Here is a 24,785-nt window from a genome sequence, read left to right as displayed (position 1 = left end):
CACCACAATGTTTTGATATTTAAAAAATAGTTTTTTGGTTCATAAATGTTTAAATGTCCACATTTTAGGCAATGTTCACATGAAAACTTTGCCACTGATGGCAGGTTCCATTGTCACAACTGAAAATGTTTTTGTTTATCCAAGACATCAAGGCTTGAAACTAGCCCCAGTCTCCTTGTATGTGTGTGTGTGTGTGTGTGTGTATTAGGGCAGATGCAGTATCACATATTTAACAAAAATTTACAAACAGCTTACGTTCAAAGAGGGATATGCCAGGCTTCAAAGACAAATTGATGAATAACACAGAGATAATGTTGATGTGATAACATTTGAAGATTTTTATTTTTGCTTAAATTCATTTATTTTGAACTCTTTAACAAAAATGGATGTGAGAATCAAGATTAACAGAAAACATCAATCAGCTAAAGTGATGGTTTTGGAAAAGAAACTTAAAAAAAGGTAGCTAAAGGCTTTGAAAAGAAAACAGGCTATTTGCTTCTGTTTAAACACTGTTTTTGACACTATATTTTTGATATTGTGATACATTTAATTAATTTGACATCTGTGCTGGCTTTGCATTGATGTGCTGCAATCGAGGCACTGAGCTTACAGTGTTTATGTAAAGGGTCACAAAAAGATTGCCGTGTTTGACTCTGCGACCAGCTATGCAATTTATTTCAACTATACAGTAGTGCCTCTCATAAGTGTCTGGCTTTAAGACCTGTTTATACTTCTTATAAAGTACCCTCACTTAATGGCTCTTTATTACTGTTACAGCTTTTCATTCATATTTTTCTCATATCGGAGTTGCTCTCCACTCTTTTCCCTCGGTGAGTGCACGTGGTTGGTGGATGAACACACTGTAACGCACACCCTGGTTAGAAGCAGCACGAACAAAACCGCTATTAGCAGTTATAGTGACAGCCCGCAATGTGTCTCCTGTCCCAAAGATCATCAGTGATCTACGGTTCACCTTTGAGCTAGTAACCAAGCGTTTGGTGCGCTCAGAGGGCTGGTCTGGAACCACCTTAATCCTGACTAGCAGTTCCTCAGCTCTGGCTTTTTCTCCTGGACCACCTAAAGTATCCAGGATGACGCGGAAGTCCTCAACGGCAGAATGACATGCAAACAGCTCTTTCCCCTTCATGAACTCCTCCAGCTTGGGTAGGACTTTCTCTTGCCGTTCCTGTGTAGCTTGCTCAGTCAAGACCACCTCTTTAAATTTGAAATGACAGTTACCGTGGCTGAGGGAGGACACATAAGTGATCAGTGTTGTGATGTCAAGGTTGGCCCTGTTGCAAACATCTACCTTCACCTCAGTGGGGAAGGCAAGGCTGGCCACAATGGTGTCCCTATCAACTCGAGTGTGCATGAGGTCTGTCTCATTACTATCGTTGTCTTCATTGTCATCATCATCCTCCTCCTCCTCCTCTACCTCCACAACTTCATTCTCTAGCTCATGATTCTCTTCCTCCAAACCATGTTTGTCTTCACTTTCATCCTCCTCTTCCTCCTCTCCACCTTCAATCATTGTATTAACAGCAACTATGTCACCTCTTACAGATATACCCATTTCTTTAAGCTTGTCAGCCATAGGGCTGGACACACCATTGTAGAAAGCAAATATTATATGAGGATTGCTGTACTGCACAGGCTGCTGCTGACTGGCTTCAAGGAATTCTTCTGCTTGCCGGATTACACTTTTATCCCCATACTGGCCACGGCCTTGCCAGATATTGTGTAATGCCTCAGCCTTGCGCCCAATAGCCTTCACCCATGTGTGTCCGCCATTTGCCACCACATCAACCACCAATGTCTGCTTCTGCCCATCAGGTCCTTCATAGGCAAACACATGCAGGACACTTGCCACATTCTCTAGATTTTCAGCCGACTCAACGATGGCCTTCAGGTGAGTAAGGTTGGTGCTTTGCAGGTGAGACTCCTTGATCATGACCTTGCCAGCCTCCACCTTTTGCAGGAACTTGAGCTCAGCCCGGAGCTTACTGCACAATTTAGCACGTCCCTCAACCTCACGGCCTTGCCGACTACAAATCTTGTCCACTTGCTCAAGCAGCTCCTTGGCTACTCTGATTCTGTCCTGCAGCGTAGAGTAAGTGGCCATTGCTGTTGAACATTATTCCTACAGAATGAGAAAGAAAGAACCATAGAGCTGCGAGACAACATTTACAAGTTGTAGCATATGATCGTATACTGCATTACTAATACTACATACTATATTTCTACATTATAGATTTTTGTTAAATATTTACATCATCTAGCCTACAATCAAGATTTCATACCATGTAGTAGCAAGCAACGGGGCCTTCAATCGGTTTTCCGGTATTTCCCGGATCTTGGATTATTAACGCAGAACAACTTTCTTAAGAATTTTTAGAGGGTTTAAAGGCAGATATGTGAAGCTTATCATTTTTATAAAAACACTTCTATTTGAGCTGTAAAGTTGTTTAAACAGTTGTTTTTAACAGTCATTTTAGGGTTTGTTGACATTACATCATCATGGCAAATAAGTTGTAAAATTGGCTTTAACTTTACACAGAAAAGGTTAGTAAGTGATTTTATTACACTAAAATCAAATATTGTTTATGTCTTGTGGCTATACTTTAGAAACGTACGTTTACAGATTGGCCCCATTTACTTCCATCGTAGGTGCCTCACTGTAACACAGGTGTTGCTTCTTTTAAAGAAAATAAATTTTGTGGTCATCAATAATGCCACAAATGCTGTAGATTGAGCTTAACTTGTATTAAACCCGGAATATTCCTTTTAAATATCACAAAGTAAAAGAAAAAAACAAGAACATTTGAAGTAACCGCATAAAATCACATATAGACTACTTCTCGCAATGTATGAGCACAATAGAAGTACAAGTACAATTTATAAATTAGCCATGGCGTGGTTTTAGTCCACTATAGGATAAAAATGTCACTAAAATATAATTCTAAAAGTTCTTACGAGAATAGCAAACTCTGTGTTAATCTAGTAAACGGTTTAGATCCGAAAACACCCGGCGTATAAATACGTGGACATGTCAGCTAGCTTGGTTACACACAAGGTTTTCTACAAACCATACACACTTCTTCTTCCTGTTTGCTTTTAATTAGAGACAAACAGCAATTGAACGTTTTCGTAAATATAAGAGAAATAATTCGGAAACTATCAAGATACTTACAGCATTCACAAGTTCCTGACTCTTGTGTTTTTAGCCGACACTTTTCAACCCTGACGTCGAAGAAGTTAACTTAGCGCTGTCATTGTATTAGTGAATATGTATATCGCCACCTGGCGTGGCGGTAATAAATCGCATGAAATCAAATCACTTCATGACTGACAGACACAGTACATTAAAATAGCCTTCAAAATATTGTTGTTTCACGCGGAGAAACAAACTTTATATTTGGCTATAATTAGGGAAAAAATAGCTAGACATAATACGCCACACTACATACAACAGTTCATAGTCTGTATATCACGCGTACTGCCACATTTCTTAAACATGTAACATTCTTAGACATTGCATGACGTATCAATTTCCCATGGTGTTACTATGACTTATTATGAAGCGCCGCGGCTTTAAATGCTTTGCTGCACAGGAAAGAGGGATGATAGGCTACTAGGTCAAAGTCACTCTTGCTCACTGCAGACTCTGGCAGCCAATGCATGGGAACAGTCATATTCAGCAAGAGCAAATGCGTGGTCCTGACGCAACAAGTATCTGGTTTCCAGTCTCTCCTTTGGATGAATACGCGCTGTCTAGAGACGAAGAGGTGTTAACCCAAAGAAAATCCATATCCAACTTTTTATCTGAACTTTATTACAGTTTTTAAACTGTCGTTTATGATTGAGTTTACGCGATTGCATAATAGTTGCTCCGTTTATTATTATTTTTTTTACCGTTATTGCTACTTTTCTTGATGTATTAAAGGTGTGAGAGGATCAAACTGTCCGTGAAAAGAGTCTTTGGAGGATTTTCCTCACATCTTTTCTTTATTTGTACGTGGTTTAAGTATATGGATACTTTTACGGAGCGGAGGCGGTAGATTATGCATTCCACAGGATGGGTGCGAACAATGGGAAACAGAGCGGGAGTGAAGGTGAGTGCCAAAATCTAACTCTCAGAGCCAGCTACAATGCTGCTTTTCCACTGTTAAATCTCGCCGTACAGCCGCCATAATTGTGTAAACGTCACTATATTTCTTCTTCACTACAGTAGCCATACAGCAAATTTTGTATCAACCATACTTGTCATTTTCTGTATCAGCATGTGGTTTTAGCCCTTTAAAAATGGACAGGAAAAGTATTAGCTGATTCTGGCATTTGAATCTAATGCATTTTATACATATTAAACATATATATTGTAAATATTATAACATTATCCATCTTTCTCTCATGTCTCCATGAACTGAATTTGGATCGTAAGAGTTGATGAAACTAAATACACTGGTGCTTGAAGAGCTAACTCTATGCATATGCCTATTAGAATGGCATCTTTAATTAGAACAAGCTTAAAACAGTATTAAGTGCATGTGAAGATATTAATTGTTCCGTACTTTAGAGAGAGAGAGAGAGAGAGAGAGAGAGAGAGAGAATTTATTATTATTATTCATACTCTTGCAAATCCAGCTATAAATTACCTTCCCACTAAGATTGTTAGTGAACATATTTTAAAGATATTTAGCCTATATTTTATTGACAAAATGATACAGAGTTAGAGAGTATACAGGGCTAGTAAGGGGTGTCTATGGGATGAATATAGTATCAAAATTATTCACAAATGCGTAAACATGTATCCATCAATTTGACAAATAGGGAAATACATGCATCTTACTATCCACACACAAATGCCTTTCAAATTGTGTCTGTGAAATTAAAAATTAAATGAATGTGCAGCGATTTGTACAAATATAGACATATTTGTGAATATAAATGTTCCCTTTTGTTTAAATGTAACACGATTTGTTTGTCTAACCTAAGGAAGATGTTCCAAATTATACACAAAATGGCCTTGTGAAGCATTGAATGTGCATGTGTGGATCAACTCACAAACGTGCATTAATTTACATGTCTTGTGTCTATTCTGTCAAACAGATATTTCCTGTTGCATTAACAGGAATTTCAGTCTAGAAACTTAGTTAAGATTAAAATAGTAGACTCGAATGTTGACCTGGAACAAAGACCCGGTTGGCCTTTTAACTAGAAAGCTATTTACATGTCCCACAAACATATTTTCACCAGGACTTACACTCTAAAATGGGCCATTTTTGCCTTTTACAATGTGACAGGAAATTATCCTTGGTTAAATATGAGAAAAATTTAGCCAAATCTTTGATTCTTTCTGCTGATCTCAGACGTTGTTTGTTTGAAATGGCACTTGTAAACTGCGCATGCCAAGTGACTAAACCTTGCCCCGCCTGATGATGCATCTGTAAAATGAGGCCGCCATCTAGTGGTAGCTGCTTTTATTTCACAAAGTTACATGTGGATCTTTAGACACATGTGTCTGGATTGTGCAAGGAAAAACCAAAGGGAAGGAAGTCTCAAAACTCAAATGAATGAAACAGAAAACACACAAATAATGTACGTGTGTCACTTGATCCACAAATGCACATTCGATACTTCACAAGACCTTTTTGTGTTGTATTTGGAACACCTTCATTTGGTTGCATTCACAAACTGTGATTTATTTGTACAAAAGGGAACATTTATATTCACAAATATAAAAGGCTCTATTTGTACAAATAGCTTCACATTCATTTAATAATACATTTCACTGACACAAGTAAACGACATCTGTTTAAGGCTAATTACATGCATTTGTGAAGTTTTCCCAAATGAATGGGTAGATGTGCCCACATTTATGGATGAATTTAGGACTTGTAGTTGTTTGTGTTTGGGTCGCCCATGGTAAAAACAGCGAAACAAAAGTCTCAAAATTCAAATAGGCACAAAAACATTTCAATGAATTCACACATGTCAGTTAATCCACAAATGCACTTTCAATGCTTCACAAGGCCATTTTGTGCTTAATTTGGAATGTCTTCCTTTGGTTAGACACACAAATTGTGTTACATTTATACAAAAGGGAACATTTGTATTAACAAATATGTCTCTATTTGTACAAATCGCTCCACATTCATTTAATTCTGAATTTTACAGACACAAGTTGAAAGGCATTTGTGTGTGGATAGTAGGGGTGTAAAAGTTCTTAGTAAAACACCGAACCGTACGGTTCGCCACCCACGGTTCGGTTATGCATTGGCACCACAAGTGTATTGACGCATCTAGAGCACAAGGTTTACAAAGAAAATAAAGCATCAAATAGACACGCAGAGATACAACCTCCGCTAATGCACCTAAATTGATCTGTTGATGGATACACTCTGCCTGTATTTCACATGGGTCAACTTGATGACATCACTGTTCTCAAGCGTTGTGTGTAGTTGTAAATGGCATGTGGAGAAAACGAGTCGCTGATAGAGAAGCCCCCTGCATTATTCAGGTCTCCTGTCTGGACACATTTTCTTTTTGCAGTCAATTACAACAGCAATAGCCAAAAACTTTTGCAAAACAGGTACTGTTTGAAGACGTCACTCGACGTGAGTTCTGTATACTGGTAATTACACTGAAGTCACCAGGGAAAGATAGCATGCAATGCGCACAGAGCCGCAGATGAGCCAAAACTTCACACACTCCCTTTTGTTTTTAGGCAGGCACTCAGTGCTAATTTGGACAGGCATAAAACAATAACTAAAGCGATTGGGGTGTTCATTGCCAACAATATGTTTCCCTACTCCGCTTATGAAGATGTGTGATTTCAGCGTATGATTAAAACACTCGAGATTTGTCACAACATCTCTCGTATCCATTTTAATAGCAAAGTTCCTTCTATAGTAATGTACAGCTTCTGACTATTGAATATATGTGCAGTAGAGTTTGAAATGCATTTTATGTTGATGTATGTAGTGTAATAGTGCAGATATTAAGTTAAAATATTGATTTAGTAATTGGAGAAAAGTTTTTTTAATTTTTTATTAAAGACCCTAACAAAAACATGGTTTTACTATAGTAATAATGTGGTAACCATGACAGCTGTCAACATGGTTTTCTTTGCAGAAATCATGGTTTTGATACAATTAACCATGGTTTTACAACAGTAAGACTGTAGTTTCCATATAGTAACCATGATTATACTATATATTGTGAACATGACAGTAAACATGTTGATTTTATGGTTACAAAGTTTTTATTACAAAAACCATAGTTAAACTATGGTTACTGAAAAACTTGTTGAAGTATTTGTTACCAAATAGAGCATTCTGTCTTTGGATTTGGCAGTAAAAAAAAATAAAATTATTCTGAACATGGAAAATACCGAGCAGTACCAAAACCGTGACCCTAAAACTGTAATACAAACCAAACCATGAGAAATGTAGTGGATAGTAAGGTGCATGTATGACATTTATCAAAGTGATGGAAAAGTGTTTACACATTTGTGAATAATTTTGATTCTATATTCATCCCATACCCTCCCTGCAGAATTAAAAAAAATTATAATAATAATTATGTTATAAATGAATAACCAAAAGGGTGCTCAACACACGTATGTATGTTGATCTGTGTTTGCGTGCGTGCACATGTCCGAGGACTTTGTGTGTGTAAACACACATCAACATGTGCTCATCTAAAGGATTTGGATGCTCCAGAACACTTAATATGTCTGTAATTTGTAGTCTAATCCATTAATTTCTAATGGCCAATCACTTTAGACCGGGAACACCAAAGGTGTATCAATGTGAAATAAAACCAATACAATTTTATGAAACTGATCTAATAACAATTTTTGTGTTCAGATGCCCTGTGTTAACAAAGTCATGGACTATTATTCCAACTGGATGAAATAAACTACAGTTTTCAGAAAATAAAATAAAATAAAATAAACACAATATAAGGGTTAAGTGTCTGGAACTTAAATGCAAATGTAAGGATTGATATCCTTTTCTGTTTACCTTCTGGTTTTGTTACGTGTTTAATAAAAGAAAAAAGAAAGTAGCTGTATGAACTTAATTGTTTTGAGTTTGGAGCTAATAAGAAACAACTGTGTGCCAACATCAGAATACACAGTGCAAACTTACTTGTTTTACTGAAGTAACTGTCAATAGAGGGTGTGTTTACTTAAATAAACTGGGATTCTATGCCTAACACATATTATCATCTTAGCTCAACGGTGAATTTCTGCTTTTTTTTGCAACATATATTTATTTATAAAATGATTCATGGCCAGTGCAGAGATTGCCCATTGAAAAAGTGGATGCTAAACATTGCCACTGATCATATTCTATTAACCATGAGCACTCATGCCAGAGACTTTCACAGAGTGAGTTCTTGACTGAGAGACTTGTGGTCTACTAGTACACACCAGAACTTCTCTAGAAGGTCAAGGTTTGGCCTGTCCTTAAGACTGGCATTCAGTGAGAATATGCCTTTCCATATGCAACTGTGGCATATTTACATATTTCACATATCACCATCTATTGCAGTACGTGCTGTTATCTCTTGCCATTGAGGGCCTTACAAGGTAGATTTTGTTTACTGATAGGCTATTTAATCAATTATTTATACTGCTGAGTTTACATACATGACCCTACTTGATTTATTTAACTGCAAACTGTATTCTTTACCCAGCATATCTTAGTAAACAGTGATGTCAGCTTTCTATGATGCACTCAAATGCACCACATAAAAGACAACAAAACTGCAGTTTGAAAGCAAGCCAACACATTTAAAATGTGTACTTTTCTATGTAATGTGGTGTTTCAGTGCTTTAAATACATTAAAGTACTCAGTAGTGTTTATTCTATTGTTTGACTTAAGAGGTGATTTCACAGAGTGCCAGTCTTTCTTCTATGTATTTGTTTTACAAAAAACAAACCATAAGCTTTTAGTGCATCTTCCATGGATCTACTAAAACAATTGTTTGTTAATGTTTAATTTGGCAACTACATGAAACGATCACGTATTTTCCCATCTTAAATCTTCTTCCTCAATAGAATCTGGATGTCCTTGATCTGTTCCAGTGCCACTATAACTTTTATATTCAACTAAGTGAACTTTCCAAAGGGAACCAGTCAAATGATCTCATTTAGAGTAACTTATAAAAAAATGCAAACACTTAAAATGCTTATTCTGTTGTTCTATGTAATTTTGACACTATATAGTCTTCTCTCTGAAAACACTAATGGAACTACGAAGAAGGCAATGCACCACTGCGGTGTATTATTTTTCAATCCAACATTTGCATATATATATATATTAATTTGGAGGGGAAAAGTCCAAATCTGTGACTTTGGTATTAAAAAACACTATATTGCGATTGTCAATACCTTGTACTCATAAACTGGACCTGTGTATTCAGTGTTCTCACCATAATCATAAAAGTCATAGGCCTAACATGTTTAGGCCAAATGTAGAACATCTATGTAGAACTCAACCTATGTAATGTTTGTTTAGCCAATTAATCTCATCAGCAGTGAAGCACATTCTTCAGAGACAATGAACAATAAACATTGCTTGTGATGTAATCAGACGTCCCATTCGAGGTCAATGTCTTAGCAAATTCCACTCAGGCTCACTGATTTCAATGATAATTTCAAAAACTTGGCCTGTAGTGATATCACCGTTAGACTATTTATTGGAAAACAGGTTTGTTTACAGAGCAAAACACATTTTTTTGCTCAGCATGTGGAAGCTCCCCGTGTCTGACCATTTATGGTCAAATAAAGGCTTATGTGAACACTGCTTATGTTTGCTCTTTCATCGAGCCTGTAATCATGCCTCATGTGACCTGATGATCTGAATTGCCATTGCAACAGAAGTGTTTAGGAAAATTTCACACCAATGCATGATCTTTATGCTTACTAAAATGTCATTCTTAATTTTTTATTTTTCAGTGATTGTAAAGCAGTGTTCTCATGTTGTAGTCAATCATTTTCACCATTGCTAATGAGCTGTTTTGACGTAGTTTTCTAGTAGTTACAATATCAACCCTAACTGTCTTTCATATTTAGCCTTTTAATATGAATAACCCCCAGGAGTCTCAAGTGTCTCTAACGTGCACACTTGGTTCTGGTCAGATTGAGCAGAGCTGCTTAAGTTTTGTTTGGGCACTGTTTTTCTGTGGTGTGATTGGTTAAGAGTAATTCCTTGTCCCTGCCATCTGGGAGTATCTGTGGGAGGCATCTGGTTTGTTATTCGAAGTTTGTGGAGGATAGAAAAAGAATGTTTGGCATTTTTTGTACGATTGTTTGTGTTCTGTTGACAACTCTCTTTTTTTAAACATAATCACACAACCAATTAAAAAAAAATGCATCCATTCTTGACAGATGTAAGTATGAGAGATTTGTGTATTGTGAGCGCCATATACATAGGGATGGCAAACTATAAGTTTTGATAATTGCATGACTCTTTATATTAATCTATTTCTTTTGCTTTCTCTGACTTATCATATATTGATTCTCTGGTTTTGTTTTTTCACTGGGTGTCCTGATGTGTTCTGAGGTGTTCTTTGTGATTTTAGGGAAAGGCAGTTCCAGTATTTCCTCCGACCTGAGTTCAAGTACGGATCAGACATCGACCAAAGCTCCAAAGAATGCAGCTACCAGTGAAGGTAGGGCATATGGTCCTCATTAACCATTACTAGCTAACCTTAAATGTTCTTGTTTTGCTCCTTTTGACTTGTTGATTGTTTCTCAACATTAAAAGCTTACAACAATCTGGTCAACAGAAACACAGCTAAGAACATTGTTTCTTTTACATACATTTTCTCTTTTTTACAATCTAGTCTTCTCTCAGAAAAGAAAATATGGTCCAAATCCATAGTGGTGTTCAGAGTGTGTCTAGGGGGAAGAAACTGAGTGTGAATGGGGTGAATTGTATGAATGTGAGGGAAAATATGAAGACAAAGGCCAGGGAACTTGTGACATAGCTTGGTTTCATTTCAGGCTTATAAACATGTTGGCTGCATTTTTCTTTATGGACTTTCTCAAAGTGTCTAATTAAAAATAGATGGATGCTATTTGCACTCTGGTGTAGTATATTATATATAGTATAATAACATACTGTTATAATAGTATAATTATAACATATGCTATTTGTATTTTGTCTAGTAACATACAGGGCCTACTATTACACTGTAATAAGTGGTAACCTCCAATTGTTACGTTCAGGAGCTATTTCTATACTTGATCTAACTCTTAAAATTAGATATGTCTGTGTAAACTAGTATTCAGGTTTTTTCAATGATTATGAATAAAATTAATTTACACATTATCACATGAAAGCATATGAAGCAAACTGTTTAAGCGCCAATGTGCAAAATAACGGAGCACCTGCACTATCCTCACTGGTGCACTGTGTGGCCAGTGCTGATTTGGTATGATTGATCAGAGAAGAGCAAAACCCTCATGATTCCAACAAACTCTTAAATTGAAAAGAAAGTGAGAGGGAGACACAAAGTACACTGCTTCTCCAAACGTTTTTGTAAACTGAGTAAAAAGAAATCTTCAAAAACAACAAAGGCTGTCTTCTGTATGTGGGCTTGCATGGGGATGTGAGGCAGACATGAAGGGGGTGTATGGCGTGTGTAGTGTAGAGGGTTGCTCTTTAGTGAGTGCATCCTCAGAGCCAACTTGTGGTGTGTGTGTGGTTGCGGCCTGCAGTATATCCAGCCCTCCAGCCGATCTCGTCTCTCCTCAGCCTGTCCACAGTAATGTCAGAGTGGTGAGCCCAAAAGATAAATTAACATTGACAACTGACCGACTTCAGTTGCCATGGTGTCCTGAGTGGTCTCTCCACTAATAGCAGGACAATGTCCAGGCACACCGCCCATGATCTCGAACCATGGAAAGATCTTTCTTTGATCACTGCTTTGTCCATTGTGCATCTTAACAGATTTGTAATATTTCCACAATTTGTTTCATTGAACTGCAGGTGCGTGACGTCACACAAATATGTCGGTACCCAGAGATGGACAAAGTTAGTGATAAACATTCACTGTTATTAAACGATATCGATCAATGAGTCAATGTTCCTACATTACAAGATAATAAAGCTTGTTTAACAAACATTTGCAGAGATGGGTGTACAAAACACAGTAAATTAAACTCTCTTTTGATGATCGTACACCTGTAGCACAAATGCTAAAATAGCAGCATTGTTTATCAGTTGAGTTGCTAGGAAATAGTCAAACCCCAGTTATGTTAGTGGGAGTGTTGCAGTTTTGGTTGTTCAAATGTCATTTTCCACGCATCTGGCAATGGAATTCCGTTATGGTTGGAGTTCTGAGAATTCAAGTATGAATATCCCTCATCCAACTTAAATGAAATGCAACACGAGTGTCTCGCTAAACTCCGCTGTTAACATTGACCTTGCTTCAATCACCAGTTGGCCTTATTTTGCCCAAGTTTAATCAGCAGCCCATTGGCTGTTGTCCCCAAATAAGCCCAGAGGAGTCACGATTAACCCCCGGAAGTGGTACGCACTAGCATGCCTTCATTTGGCCCAACAGTGGAAATGCAGCTAATGCCTCTGCGGCTTTGATTTACACCAGCTCCTCCTTAACACAACAGAGGGGAAGACATTCTTCAAGCTGTTGTCTCCACTGCTTAACTGTAGTGAGTTAGAAGCCACTAGTGGCACCAAAAATAATTACATTTGACAAATTATGTTTTTCAAACAAGTTTCAGACACTTTTCTCAGACTTCCATAGTTCAAAAATAGGCAGTCCCACCCCAAAATCCTGCCATTGGTTATGATGGGCCCAGTTGGGCTGCTCAAACAAACAGATTGCATTTCCTTTTGATACCACTAAACAGGGGTGTTGCTAGACCCAATTTAGGGGGCCTTCACTCAATTTACACTCAATATTTAAAAAATGTATAACATTCGTTTTTGTATTTTTTATTTACACTGATAAATAAGGGGGAAACACGACATCACAGTCTGTGAAAAAAGGTCTATACATTAGGATACACCAACAATACTTATTTAAGGGTTAGATCAGGTAGAAATAGCTCCTTAAGTTAAAAATGGGAGGTTACCACTTTTACAGTGTAAAAATAAACAGTAAGAACCTAATTAGCAAACTTTCAGTTTATTCAAAGCAAGAAGCTAAAACCACATCAGTTGTGGGTGGTCATTTAGTCTCCACATGTTTGCAAGAGCAGCCAATGACAAACTTGGAAATCCTTTTTTAGATGAGTTTTAAAAAAGTTTTTTTTTGTGTCCTGAGTTATTTCTTTTTAATGTGCATGCTTGGCTGCTCATTGTTTGCCACTCCTGGGATGGAAAAGTGCAGCCACTCATTTGCTCCATGGTGAGTCATCTGTCCTAACCAAGTATAAAACAGAGTGCTAAACTTGCCACTGTTGGTTATACAGTACCTGGAGCTGTTTGACTGAGCAGAAGTGGGCAGTGTAACATCAGAGCTGTCAGATAGCATTGTTCTGAGAGAGAAGCCTTTCCTACCAGCATTTCCTCACTGATAACCTCGGAGGTGGTTAGTGTAAGTCTTGTTGTGGTGTTTTTGTTGTAGAATTGAAGCATATGTCAGCTTGAAATTTTCAATGTTGTAAAGGCCTATTGCAGTTTAAGACAATAGACTACCTGTCAAAATTCCTCTGACGCACTTTAAATCAGATTTTTGACATCAGCGCCTCCTATAATGGTGTTTAGCTTTTGTTTAGCCAGTGCCCTTTGCTTTGATCCCCTGAACATTCCAAGCATGATTAAATGTACAGTGAGCAGTAAAATGTTTATAATTAAAATTTTTCGAAGCAGATTGGTTTCTATAACTGGAATGCAGCAGTTGACCCCAACTGATCTACACTCAAAGAGCACTTTATTTGGAACACTGTGGTCCTAATAAAGTGCCTTACGTGGTCTTCTGCTATTGTAGCTGTAACGTAATTTAGATGGAAAGGAGGAGGCGAGAACCGGCTTGACAATATAAATAATATTTTAATTATAAACTTAAACAAAAGACACAAACATACATGATGGACATGTCTGTAAACGATCTCTCTCTCCCGCACAATCCTCCACAGTCTGCCTTTATCCCTCTCGGAGGCTTGATTAGCTTGATAAGGGACCAGGTGTGTAGAATTACGACCCGACCACATCCTCCGCCCTGCCACAGTAGCCCATCCACCTCAAGGTTCGACGTGTTGTGCATTCTGAGATGTATTTTGCTCACTATAATTGTACAGAGTGGTTATCTGAGTTACCATAGCCTTTCTTTCAGCTCGTACCAGTCTGGCCATTCTCCATAGACCTCTCTTATCAACAAGGCATTTCCATCTGATAATTCCATCAGTTACAGAAATACTCAAACCAGCCTGTCTGGCACCAACAATCATGCCACGGTGGAAATCACTGAGATCACATTTTTTCCCCCATTCTGCTGGTTGATGTATACAAACTGAATTCCTGACCTGTATCTGCATGATTTTATGCATTGCACTGCTGCCACATGACTGGCTGATTAGATAATCGCATAAGTACGTGTAAAGGTGTTCCTAATAAAGTGCTCAGTGAGTGTTCACTGAACCAAAAAGAGTTTACATCATGAGTTGCATAATTCTACTAGGTATTAGTATGCAACACAATGCCAATGAAGACTTGTGCAGCTGGCCATTAAACCATCATATCTAATTTAATGTCATAAGTAAAGCCTCTCTATAGAAAGCTGTCTGTGTACACTATTGGGTGTCGAAGAAGAATACCACTTAGATGTTTTTTTTAATGGATAGAAACATCGCTTACAAAAAAGTTCCCGGTATTACATTGCGTTTTGGATACATACCATAGTAATACCATGTTTTTTGGACATGTTCCATGGTATTATCTTTAACAGCTTTTCATGTACTCACGTACTATGTTACAAGAATATGGTAATCATTCAGTATCATAATATACTGTATATTAAAATGCCATGTTATCACAATCTGATACCATCACTGTACCATGCAGTGGCGATTGCTTTAAAACTTCATGGGAAATGTGGCAATGAAGAGTTAAATATATGTTCAAATTGTCAATAAAAAATATTAATTACTCTATTTCAATATTTTAGCGAATTAAAGTGTAAATTGCCACACATCAAAATCGTGCTGTTTGATGAAGTAATGTAATCCATTCTTTCTACATGTCTGTGGAAGTCTAAGGAAGTGGGAGTCTAATGGATACATCTGTACTATTCAAATCAATGGGCTAATAAAAAGTAATTTCGGCTTCTGCTCAGACGCTGTGTTTCTTTGAGAGTCTTTGTGAGCTTCGTAAGCGCTATTTGCATTGAAAAGCATCTCAACGCTTATTGGACATGGGGCTTTTAAACAATGTATTTTTGTCCCGTCTGGAAGCCTGGCTTCACTATATGATGATTGGTTGAGCTCTTAAATGGGCGTGACTTTGCTTAGAGCACGCCCAAAGCACTTTTCTTTTGGTGATAAATCAAGCTTTACTGACAAATTAAAAAATACCAAAATATAAAATTATTAGAACACTGATAACATCTTTTGTTGAAAGTGTGCTCTCTTATTTGAAAGTTTAAAGCCAGGCCAAGTGAAAGCATAGACAAAAGCAAGGCAAAGCTGGATTGATTTTATCAGATGTAATTAGCCTAGCATGCTTTGCTAGTCCTGCTGGAAGTAATCATTAACCCATTGCTAGCAACATCTTTAAGAAACACATGTTCTCTTTTTTTAATTCCTGAGCTGTAAACTACAACTCTTAAAGATGAACCAAGGAGCTTTTCACAAGGCTGCACAGTTCTTAGTACACTTAGATGATATCCATGATTTGGCAAAGACCATGCTGATTTATCAGGAGTTTGTTTCAAATTATATGTCAAGGTTATTCCAAAGCTGGGCCCACTCAACTGTTTTTAATTATATGAGCTGATGGGAACACTGTTTTCTTTTACATTTGAACATTTTCACCAAAGAATTGCCTTATTTATTCAATTAGTTAAATTATTAGCAAAGACAGATGTTATAAATCATGTCAAATATCTTTCATTCTCCTGTTCAAACCTTGAAATTAGCATTTCGAACAGTAATCCAGGTCTATGAGCCCCTTCCCTCTTTATGCTTTTCTCCTGAGACATTACACTTAGCCTCTTACTGATCTCAAAATAATATAGAATTTCTGTATAAAAGACTGAGAAAGTAAAAGCGTACGTCAGCACAGTGGAATTCACTCTCCTTGACGATGGATTTGAAGGGAGTGCAGACTGACTCCCCAAAGGAGGAGCACTCTTTATTTGATTAGAAAAATTGTTCTACAGAAATTTGGGAAATGGACAGTGGTAGAATATTTTACACTTCATATTCATATACCAGTCAGTGTAAACAAGTGAAGAAAGACTGTGTTGTGGTTTAATAGGCCCCTATGAGTGAGATGTCCATCATACTATGCGACGCCATAAGGCGACTAGCAAAAAAGTATCTCTTCTATGTTAATCAGAGTTCTCGTCCTAACCAGCCACAACTGCAACAACTCACGAATGACAGGACGTTTTGTTTATTGCTTGGTTTCTATTTCGGTGTCGTACTGGGTAGCCCCATGTAAGGGGAAGGTAGTGGTATAAAAGGCTATCTGTTGTGTGCAAGGGAAGGTCATTGTAATGGAACACATGGTGTTTAACTTTTAAGTCTCACTTGCACCCTACAGGCCTTTCTTGCTTACAGTGATCTGATAGACAGGGTTCATGTTGCTGGACAATGTGCAGTTCCTCTTAGTCTACTTTTCATGGAGAAATCTGATCTCAGTATCTGGAGCATGCTGGAGAGAGAGGAGTTAGGGTTGAGTTGAAGTTCACTGGAAGAGATACGTTTCCATGCTGTAGAGGTGGCTCTGGGTCGCACACGCACACCCATACTTGCATGTATATCTATCCATCTCCTAAATGTGGTTGCTTATATTGTTAATGGCTATAATCGCTGTAAACAGTGTTGATATTACAGATATTATCTTTCTCTTCCATTAAATACTGCTGATGTACACATTACTATGATGTCATTAACAACTAATTATGAGGACTTGTTATTTTTCTATTTTTTCACATAATTATCACTGTAGTCTGTAGCATCCTCCACAATATGGCACTTAGAACCAGCCTGCCAACATGAACGCACTGGAAATTTGCATGTTGCTTCCAAAAGATCATATACCCTGAAATCAATCCCATTCAGACAAGTTACTGATTAGCAGCATACCCCATCAGACATTTTTGCATTAATACAAGTGTGAACACATTTTCCTCTAGCGATACTCAGATGAGCAACCTCCGAGACATGGATTCTGGGCCCGTGGGAACCAGAAATAATCACATTCCCATAAACAATGATGAACGTGATTCAGAAGTTGCATTTTCACTTTAAAATATATTATTTTATTGCATCATTTACAAGTAAAAATACAAAAAAAATGTGCCGCCAGTCTGTGGTCATTTCCCCTGGAAACTGGAGCTCACACGTGCCAATACATTCAACACTTCCTTTGCCCACTGGGGGGGCATTGATTCAAATTACCGTAAGCACAGACCGATTTCAGCAGCAAAACTTTTGACCTACAGCTTCCGAGTTCATAGTATGATGATCAGTCTAGGCCTGCAAACTAGGGAATCACAGCATGTAGGACTGTCACGATTATGAGATTTGGCAGAAGATTCATTATCAAGCTAATAATTGCGATTATGTCTATTAATGTGTTTTAGGGCTCTCACAATTAATTGTCTCTATTAGGGCTTTCAAGATAAATTGTCTTATTCTTAAGGTGCTTGTGTGCTTCATATACCTAAGAAGTAATTTTTAGATGTTTAAAGGTGCTGTAAGCAATTTTTTCATAGAAAGGTATGAAAAAAAAAAATCTACTCCCTGAACGATATTAACAAAATAAGTGTTCCGTGATATCTCACCAGTCTCGGTAACAGCCCTAGGCTCTGTAAACAGCCAACAAAAAAGTGTCTGCGGTTTGCGGACAATGATGCATTCTGCCTGTCAATCATTTTGCGTGTTCTCATAGTATTGTAGTTGCAGCAAATTATTGAGCCATAATGCATTTTTATTCCATGTTGTTCATAAATTTTGTTAGTTGATGGCGCTATTTTACTACTGTTGTTTTAACAGCCATTTCTGCATGATGCTCCCCTTCAATTTGCTTATTGAGCAAACAGGTCTGTGGATGATGCAGTCAACATGGTTATTGCAACATATCCTGCAACATTTTTGTGGACTTCAGTTCGGCTTTCAACATCATCATCCCAGCTATTCTACAGAGTAAATTACACCAACTCTCTTTTCCCATGTCTATCCATCAGTGGATCACCTGCTTTCTGATGGAGAGGAAGCAGATAGTGAGACAGGGGAAATTCACTTCCAGCACATGTACAATCAGGGATGTGTGCTATCCCCACTACTCTTCACTCTGTTTACAAATGACTGCAACGCCAAGGACCCCTCTGTCACGCTCCTGAATTTTTTAGATGGCACTACATCAGCCACATCCAAGATAATGATGAGTCTGTATACAGAAGGGAGGTTAAACGGCTGGTTTACTGGTGTAGACAAAACAACCTGGAGCTGAACATGCTCAAAACGATGGAGATGATTGTGGACTTTAGGAGGAACACCACAACATTGTCCCCCATCACCATTCTAAACAGGACTGTGGCAGCAGTGGAGTCATTCAGGTTTCTGGGCACTACCATCTCACAGTACCTGAAGTGGGAGACCCACATTGACATTGTGAAAAAAGGCCCAGCAGAGGTTGTACTTCCTTCGCCAGCTGAGGAAGTTCAACCTGCCACAGGCGCTGCTGATACAGTTCTACTCAGCAGTCATTGAGTCTGTCCTCTGCACTTCAGTTACTTTCTGGTTTGGTGCATCTACGAAATCGGATATCAGAAGACTACAAAGGACAGTTCGGACTGCTGAGAGGATTGTTGTGCTGAGTGACTCCAGTCAGGCTTCCTAGAAAGTTATTGGCCTGGTTGCTAGGGTGGGTAGAGTCACATTGGGTTCTTGTGGTCACTATAATGTGGTTCTCGCTCATGGTGGGGCGAGTGGTGATTTGTGCATTGATGCCGCGGAGAATAGCGTGAAGCCTCCACACGAGCTAGGTCTCCACTGTAATTCGCTCAACAAGCCACGTGTTAAGATGCGCAGATTAAAGGTCTCAGACGTGGAGGCAACTGAGATTTGTCCTCCGCCACCCAGATTGAGGCGATTCACTACGCCACTATGAGGACCTAGGACGCATTGGGAATTGTGCATGCCAAATAAGGGAGAAAAGGGGAGAGAAAAAAAACTGCCCCATTGTGCAATACACAGCTTAGTCTATTTATGTTTATACAACATACCATACCTTTTCTGCCACTACATTCCCTTGCTTCTGTATGTAACAGATTTGTATTTGTATATTGTACATACAAGCTCATTTGGTATCTTTGGAGTGCTGGGTTTTGGAATGGTGGGCATGGCTAATCCAACGGCTTAGTCTCGTGGAAGTAGAATGGCTGAAATCACTTACAGCACCTTTAACTTAAAATATCTCAATCAAATTATAAATAGGAATATATGAGTTCTGTTCAAGGCTTTAAAATCTTGAATGACATGAAAACATTTTTTTAATATAATATTTAAATATCAAAATATTTCAAAATACTTAAAATGTGTTTCTCTTTTTGGTCAGCTTTAGTATTGGTCAATTGTACATTTACAATGTAATTTTTTTTTTTTGGAACTCATATAAAAAAATATAAAATGTATATTTATATTATTAGATACTATTATTTTTATAAATGCAACAGAAAAATATTTGTGTCCTAATTTCTTCACTTTCACACTTTATTTTAATGCTCTTTGATTAAACCCACCAGCCCTTATTTCTCATGAAGCTTTGAGATTTCACCAAACCCACCCTAACACCCAACGAACACGCCTGTGGTGACAAATAGATACACACACAGAAAAAATAAAAAACAAAAATTATAATCATCTAAAATAAAAAAAAACTCTCTGTCCCCAGCCCCTACCTGAGATTCTCCCAAAAAGGCAAGTAATTGCACCACTTCCAGTCAAACTAATTATGAACCCCCCAGCCTTCTGCTTGACACCCCTTCAAAAGCAGCCACTCTCCCCATCTCCGCACACCACTCCGGAAATGAGGGTGCCCTATCTGACTTCCATCCCTTTAAAATAATTTGCCTGCCAACTATAATGCTGGTCAGAACCCAATTTTTTATGTGTTTGTCCCCAAATTTATGACTGCCCTTCGCCCAAAATACAGAGTCTGGGGCAGAGTGAAATTCGATGCCTAAAACACACAAAAAGCTAGATTTCCTGGATCTTAACACACACCCAAAAAACATGGGTTGTGTCTCCATCTTCTGACAGGTGGGTGTGTCTTTAAATCTAAGCCTATACAAACTTGAGGGGGTCCAATAGAATCAATGTAAAATCTTAAATTGCATAAGGCACACCCTTAAATCTCTAGATGCAGACTTGACTTTTTTTTAAATCCTAGCCCACACTCCCTCCTCCAATATCAAATTTAAATCTTTCTCCCATAATCTCTTGAGAGAAGTTAAAGCTCCGTCCCCCAGACTATGAATTAGCAGGGAGTAATTCATAGATGCCTCATGACCTTTTCCGAAAGCCGTAATCACATCTCCCAGAGTATCTGCCGCTTTAGGGGGGTGTGCCACTCCCAAAAACAATACAGAGCAGGTGGTGCTGCTGTAAATACCTATTGAACTGGGAATCCCAAAATGTTGAACCAAATTTTCAAAAGATCTCAACACTCCACTCTCATATAGATCACAGAGTGTATTAACCCCTCACAATCCTCTCTGACCAGCAGAAAGGGGACTTATTAATGCATTATTTAGGGTTCAGCCATATGCTTGAGGCAACATTTAAATAAATGTCCGAATTAAACACACTGAACACTTCAGTCTATACTGAGTGCAAATGCGAGATAGCATCTATAGGGAGAGATTGTAACAGGCAGATCATTTTGGAATACAATTCATTTTGATAACATTAACCTTCCCAATCATAGATAAATATAATGAAGCCCACCTGCCCACATTGCTCGAAAAACTTTTTATTAAGGGGTCAAAATTAACTCAACTAAATCAGACAAATTTGCTGGGAATAAAATGCCCGAATATTTTATGCCCTGTTTGGGCCACTGGAAGGTGCCCGGCTGAAAAGCTGTTACTGGGTAGTACACTGTCAGAGCCAAAGCTTCAGATTTAGACCAATTAAATCTGTATCCTGAGAACTTGGAAAAGGAATTAATAATTCTGTGGAGGCAAGGCAAAGTAGGATAGCTCTAGTAGAGTCGGAGACAAATAATAAATATAATCTGCGTAAAGCAAAAGCTTATGTGCCACACCTCCCGCCACCACCTCTGGAAAATCATCTTCCCTACTTATTGCGGCTGCTAATGGTTCCAGGGCAAGACAGAACAATAATGGTGAAAGAGGGAAACCCTGCCGGGTGCCCCTATCCAGAGTAAAATAACCTGAAATTAATCAATTTGTTTGTATCGCCGCTACTGGGTGTCTATAAAGTAACTTGTTCCATCCAATAAAAGTATTCCCGAACCCGTATATTTCCAAAATATAAAAAATATAATCCCATTCTACCATATCAAACGCCTTTTCGGCATCAAGTGAGATAGCAGCGTCCAGAGTCTGAACATTCGCCACTGACCACATGATATTGATCATTTTACTTAACAATTTAATTATCAACGTAATCATAACTGACTGACTTGAGCCCGCACTAAATAAAACATGTCCACCCCATATCTTCCCAAATGTTTCAGCTTCCTGTGGGGAAAGATGCGTTTTTTGAAGAAACATTATATCGTATTTCTTGCATTTAAGAAAATAAATTACCTTCCTTCTTTTTATGGGCTGCCACAAACATTCACATTCCACGCTGAGAGAGACAATCCACTCATATTAACTTTTGACATATTAGAAAAATTAGATTGTGTGTCAAAAATAAAATTATAAAGACCACATTCCACATTAGTGCAACAATCAACCCCTGATCTTTCCCCAGAACAAAACAAACATAAAAAGAAAAACGTGCACATTAACCCCACGCACGACAGTGCCAACCGGCATCCATCCCTCTAAACTCAAACTGTCCATTTACACCTACGAGAGCCCCCACGACAGATTTGCCATCGGATTGCTCAAGTCCAGTGCTTCTATTCAAAAATTTGTAAGACATAATTACACAACAGGAGATAATCTATAAAACAAACTCCAGCCCATAAGCAGAATAAACACACACACACACACACACACACACACACACACACACACACAAACAAAATGTAGGTTCATTCACTTAATTGTCTCAAAAGTGTGTTCCTCCACAAAACAAGCTCCACCCTCTGTTGCAGGGGTGGGGAACCTTTTTTCCATTAAGGGCCATTTGAAAATTTACGAAAGTATTCGCGGGCCATACAATTGCTTGCAATTTCATTATTCAAACATTATTTGAAAGGAATTTTTTTTCAAGTTAATTGAATCAAGGATATTTTTTGCTTTTCAAATAATTTCTCAAGTGACCTCGCTGGCAGGGTAAAATGGTCTTGCGGGCCTCCCCACCCCTGCTCTAGTGGAACCAGCACAAAAAATGTGCCGTTCAGTTCTTCAGGCAGTCAAACTCACTCCAATGTCCTGCAAGAAGTATTGCACAGAACCAGCTCCAGCCAACTGGAGGCATAAGCAAAACAACCAGATTCATACATAAGATGTCCCGAAGAAATTATATTACACAAAACAAACTCCAGTCGCTAGGCGGAACCAGCACAAAGCTAAATGAAAAAGGCTCCCAGTTTCCTCGGACAGTCGTGTGTATGTTAAGCGAGACAGGTTGACTAGGCGGCAACATGAAAATCAACAAATGGCTTAATCACGCCAATGTTTTTATGTAGGACAGTGCTTGCTGTGGGCATGTAAATTCTTTACAGCCATCCTTAGTATTCTTAGTTTGGCCAGGAACATCAGTGCAAAAGCGATCTTCCTTTGATGTAAGAGATTCTTGCATTCCCTGAATTGATCACGTTTCTCTCGTCGAATTCGCAAAGTCTGGGAAGAAGAAAATGCAGTGGTTCTTCCAAGAAAGCCTTCCTTTACTCCTCCCCTCGTGTAAAATGAGATCTTTATCAGATGTTCTCAGAAATTTGGCCAGAATAGATCGGGGCCTGTCTCCCTCAGCCGATCTCGGAGCCGGGACTCTGTGAGCTCGCTCGATTTCCAGCTTTTGGCCTGTTATGTCGAGCAGACTCAGGAAGAGCTCATCTAGGAATTTCACCATATCTGTCTTCCTTATGCTCAGGAATTCCAACAATTCAGATGTTGTTTCCTCAATTAGGATTCTCTATCTTGGTCGCTAGCAGGTTAGCAGCTAATTCCCTCTCCGATGACTCCAGATAATCGATCCTTCTCTCGATGTCTGACAGTGTTGTAACCAAACGCTTCGAATTTCATCTCCATGGAAGTGATCGATCGCCATATAACCTCCAAGTATGCAATAAAATTTGTCAGCATTACAGAAACATTCCTCAGTTCAAGGATTTCTTTCAGTTTCAGTTCTTTTGCGATTTCATTTTCTTATCAGCTTGAGCACTTAAGTGTCTTTTAATATATCCAGAGCTCGAGGATTTTGAATTCTTTGGCATATTGTCTTCCTAGACCAGTTAAGAATCAGGGTGTATCAAATCTCAACGGTTTATGACACAAATAGTAATAAAACTAACAAAGTGTGCAGAACTCGCTGTTCACACTTCTGACCCACTCATGGCATCACGTGACTCAAGATGCATTACTTTTTAATTTTCAAATAAGCAGCAGGTTGTAAGGCTATTTAAGTAAGGCATAAAACAGATATAAAGTGACATGTTTTCTTTCTACATTCCTGGCAGGGCAGCTTTATTACACTGGTAGATGGGATTTATGTCAAACCCTGCACCCCGCTGAGACTGGATTTGTGAAGAGCTGCCTGCCCTTCATAACCCGAGAGCAATGCTTTTGGCACTCTTACAAAAGCACAGGCAAACATGGTTCTTTTTCTAATGCTGTAGATATAGCAACAAAATATTGCATTTTAAGAAGTGATGTCCAAAATCATATTGTAATTAGAGATCTTAGACTGATAGTCTAACAGACTAAACTGTCTGGAGTGAATGAACAAGTATTTTAATATGCTTCAAATTTGAATCTCTGCATGTTTTTTTTTCCTAAAAGAAAGAAGTGAGTGGGTGTGACCAAGATCAATGAGATCTTTCATCAGAGAGATGAAAACCCATAATCAGACGTCTCAGGTAGCCTGTGGCCAACAGTTACATAGCTTTTGCTTGGGTCAGTTCCATGTAATCCTAATAGTTCAGGTCACGATAGGTTTTTGATATCCTGTCTTTGCTGTAGAGGTACCAAGCACCTAATTTGAATTGAGTGGAGCAGTTTGGTTTGCACTTCCTCTCAGAGACTCTCCGTAAAGTCCAAGTTTTTATTATCTGAGCTCTGGAAGGCCTGGTTTGGACACATTTTCTTTGGCATGACACAGAGTGGGTGTTGGGGAGCAGTCATTGCTAAGGAGGTATGCAGTGCAACACGATAGGATTTGTGAGGTTCCACCCGGATGATGGCCTCCAGAAGTGTGTGTTGAATAATACTCCTCATC

At 38.4% G+C, this 24,785-nt stretch overlaps 2 protein-coding genes across 2 annotated transcripts in view; one reads left to right on the top strand and one right to left on the bottom strand.

Moving 5' to 3' along the window:
• Window positions 1–200: 200 nt before the first annotated feature.
• Window positions 201–3,255, bottom strand: c9h7orf25 (chromosome 9 C7orf25 homolog). The gene is made up of 2 exons (XM_052134426.1): window positions 3,191–3,255; window positions 201–2,140 (listed from the first exon to the last, which is right to left on the bottom strand). Exon 2 carries the CDS (start codon window positions 2,120–2,122, stop codon window positions 797–799), a length of 1,326 nt encoding a protein of 441 aa, XP_051990386.1. The 5' UTR covers window positions 2,123–2,140; window positions 3,191–3,255; the 3' UTR covers window positions 201–796.
• A 438-nt stretch (window positions 3,256–3,693) lies between these two features.
• Window positions 3,694–24,785, top strand: part of LOC127649286 (F-box/LRR-repeat protein 7) — a 54,208-nt gene continuing 33,116 nt past the window's right edge. Inside the window, exons 1-2 of the mRNA XM_052134330.1 lie at window positions 3,694–4,112; window positions 10,592–10,681. Coding sequence (XP_051990290.1) covers window positions 4,076–4,112; window positions 10,592–10,681 — 127 coding nt within the window. The 5' untranslated portion in view covers window positions 3,694–4,075. The remainder of the gene's footprint in view (window positions 4,113–10,591; window positions 10,682–24,785) is intronic.

This window comes from Xyrauchen texanus, chromosome 9 (genome assembly GCF_025860055.1).
Source record: "Xyrauchen texanus isolate HMW12.3.18 chromosome 9, RBS_HiC_50CHRs, whole genome shotgun sequence".
In the NCBI taxonomy this organism is placed as follows: domain Eukaryota; kingdom Metazoa; phylum Chordata; class Actinopteri; order Cypriniformes; family Catostomidae; genus Xyrauchen; species Xyrauchen texanus.
This window is presented reverse-complemented; position numbering and strand designations above follow the sequence as displayed.

Bases quoted from the DNA above. Each gene is read 5' to 3' on its own strand.
- c9h7orf25 (XM_052134426.1), bottom strand. From the start codon at position 2,122: ATGGCCACTTACTCTACGCTGCAGGACAGAATCAGAGTAGCCAAGGAG.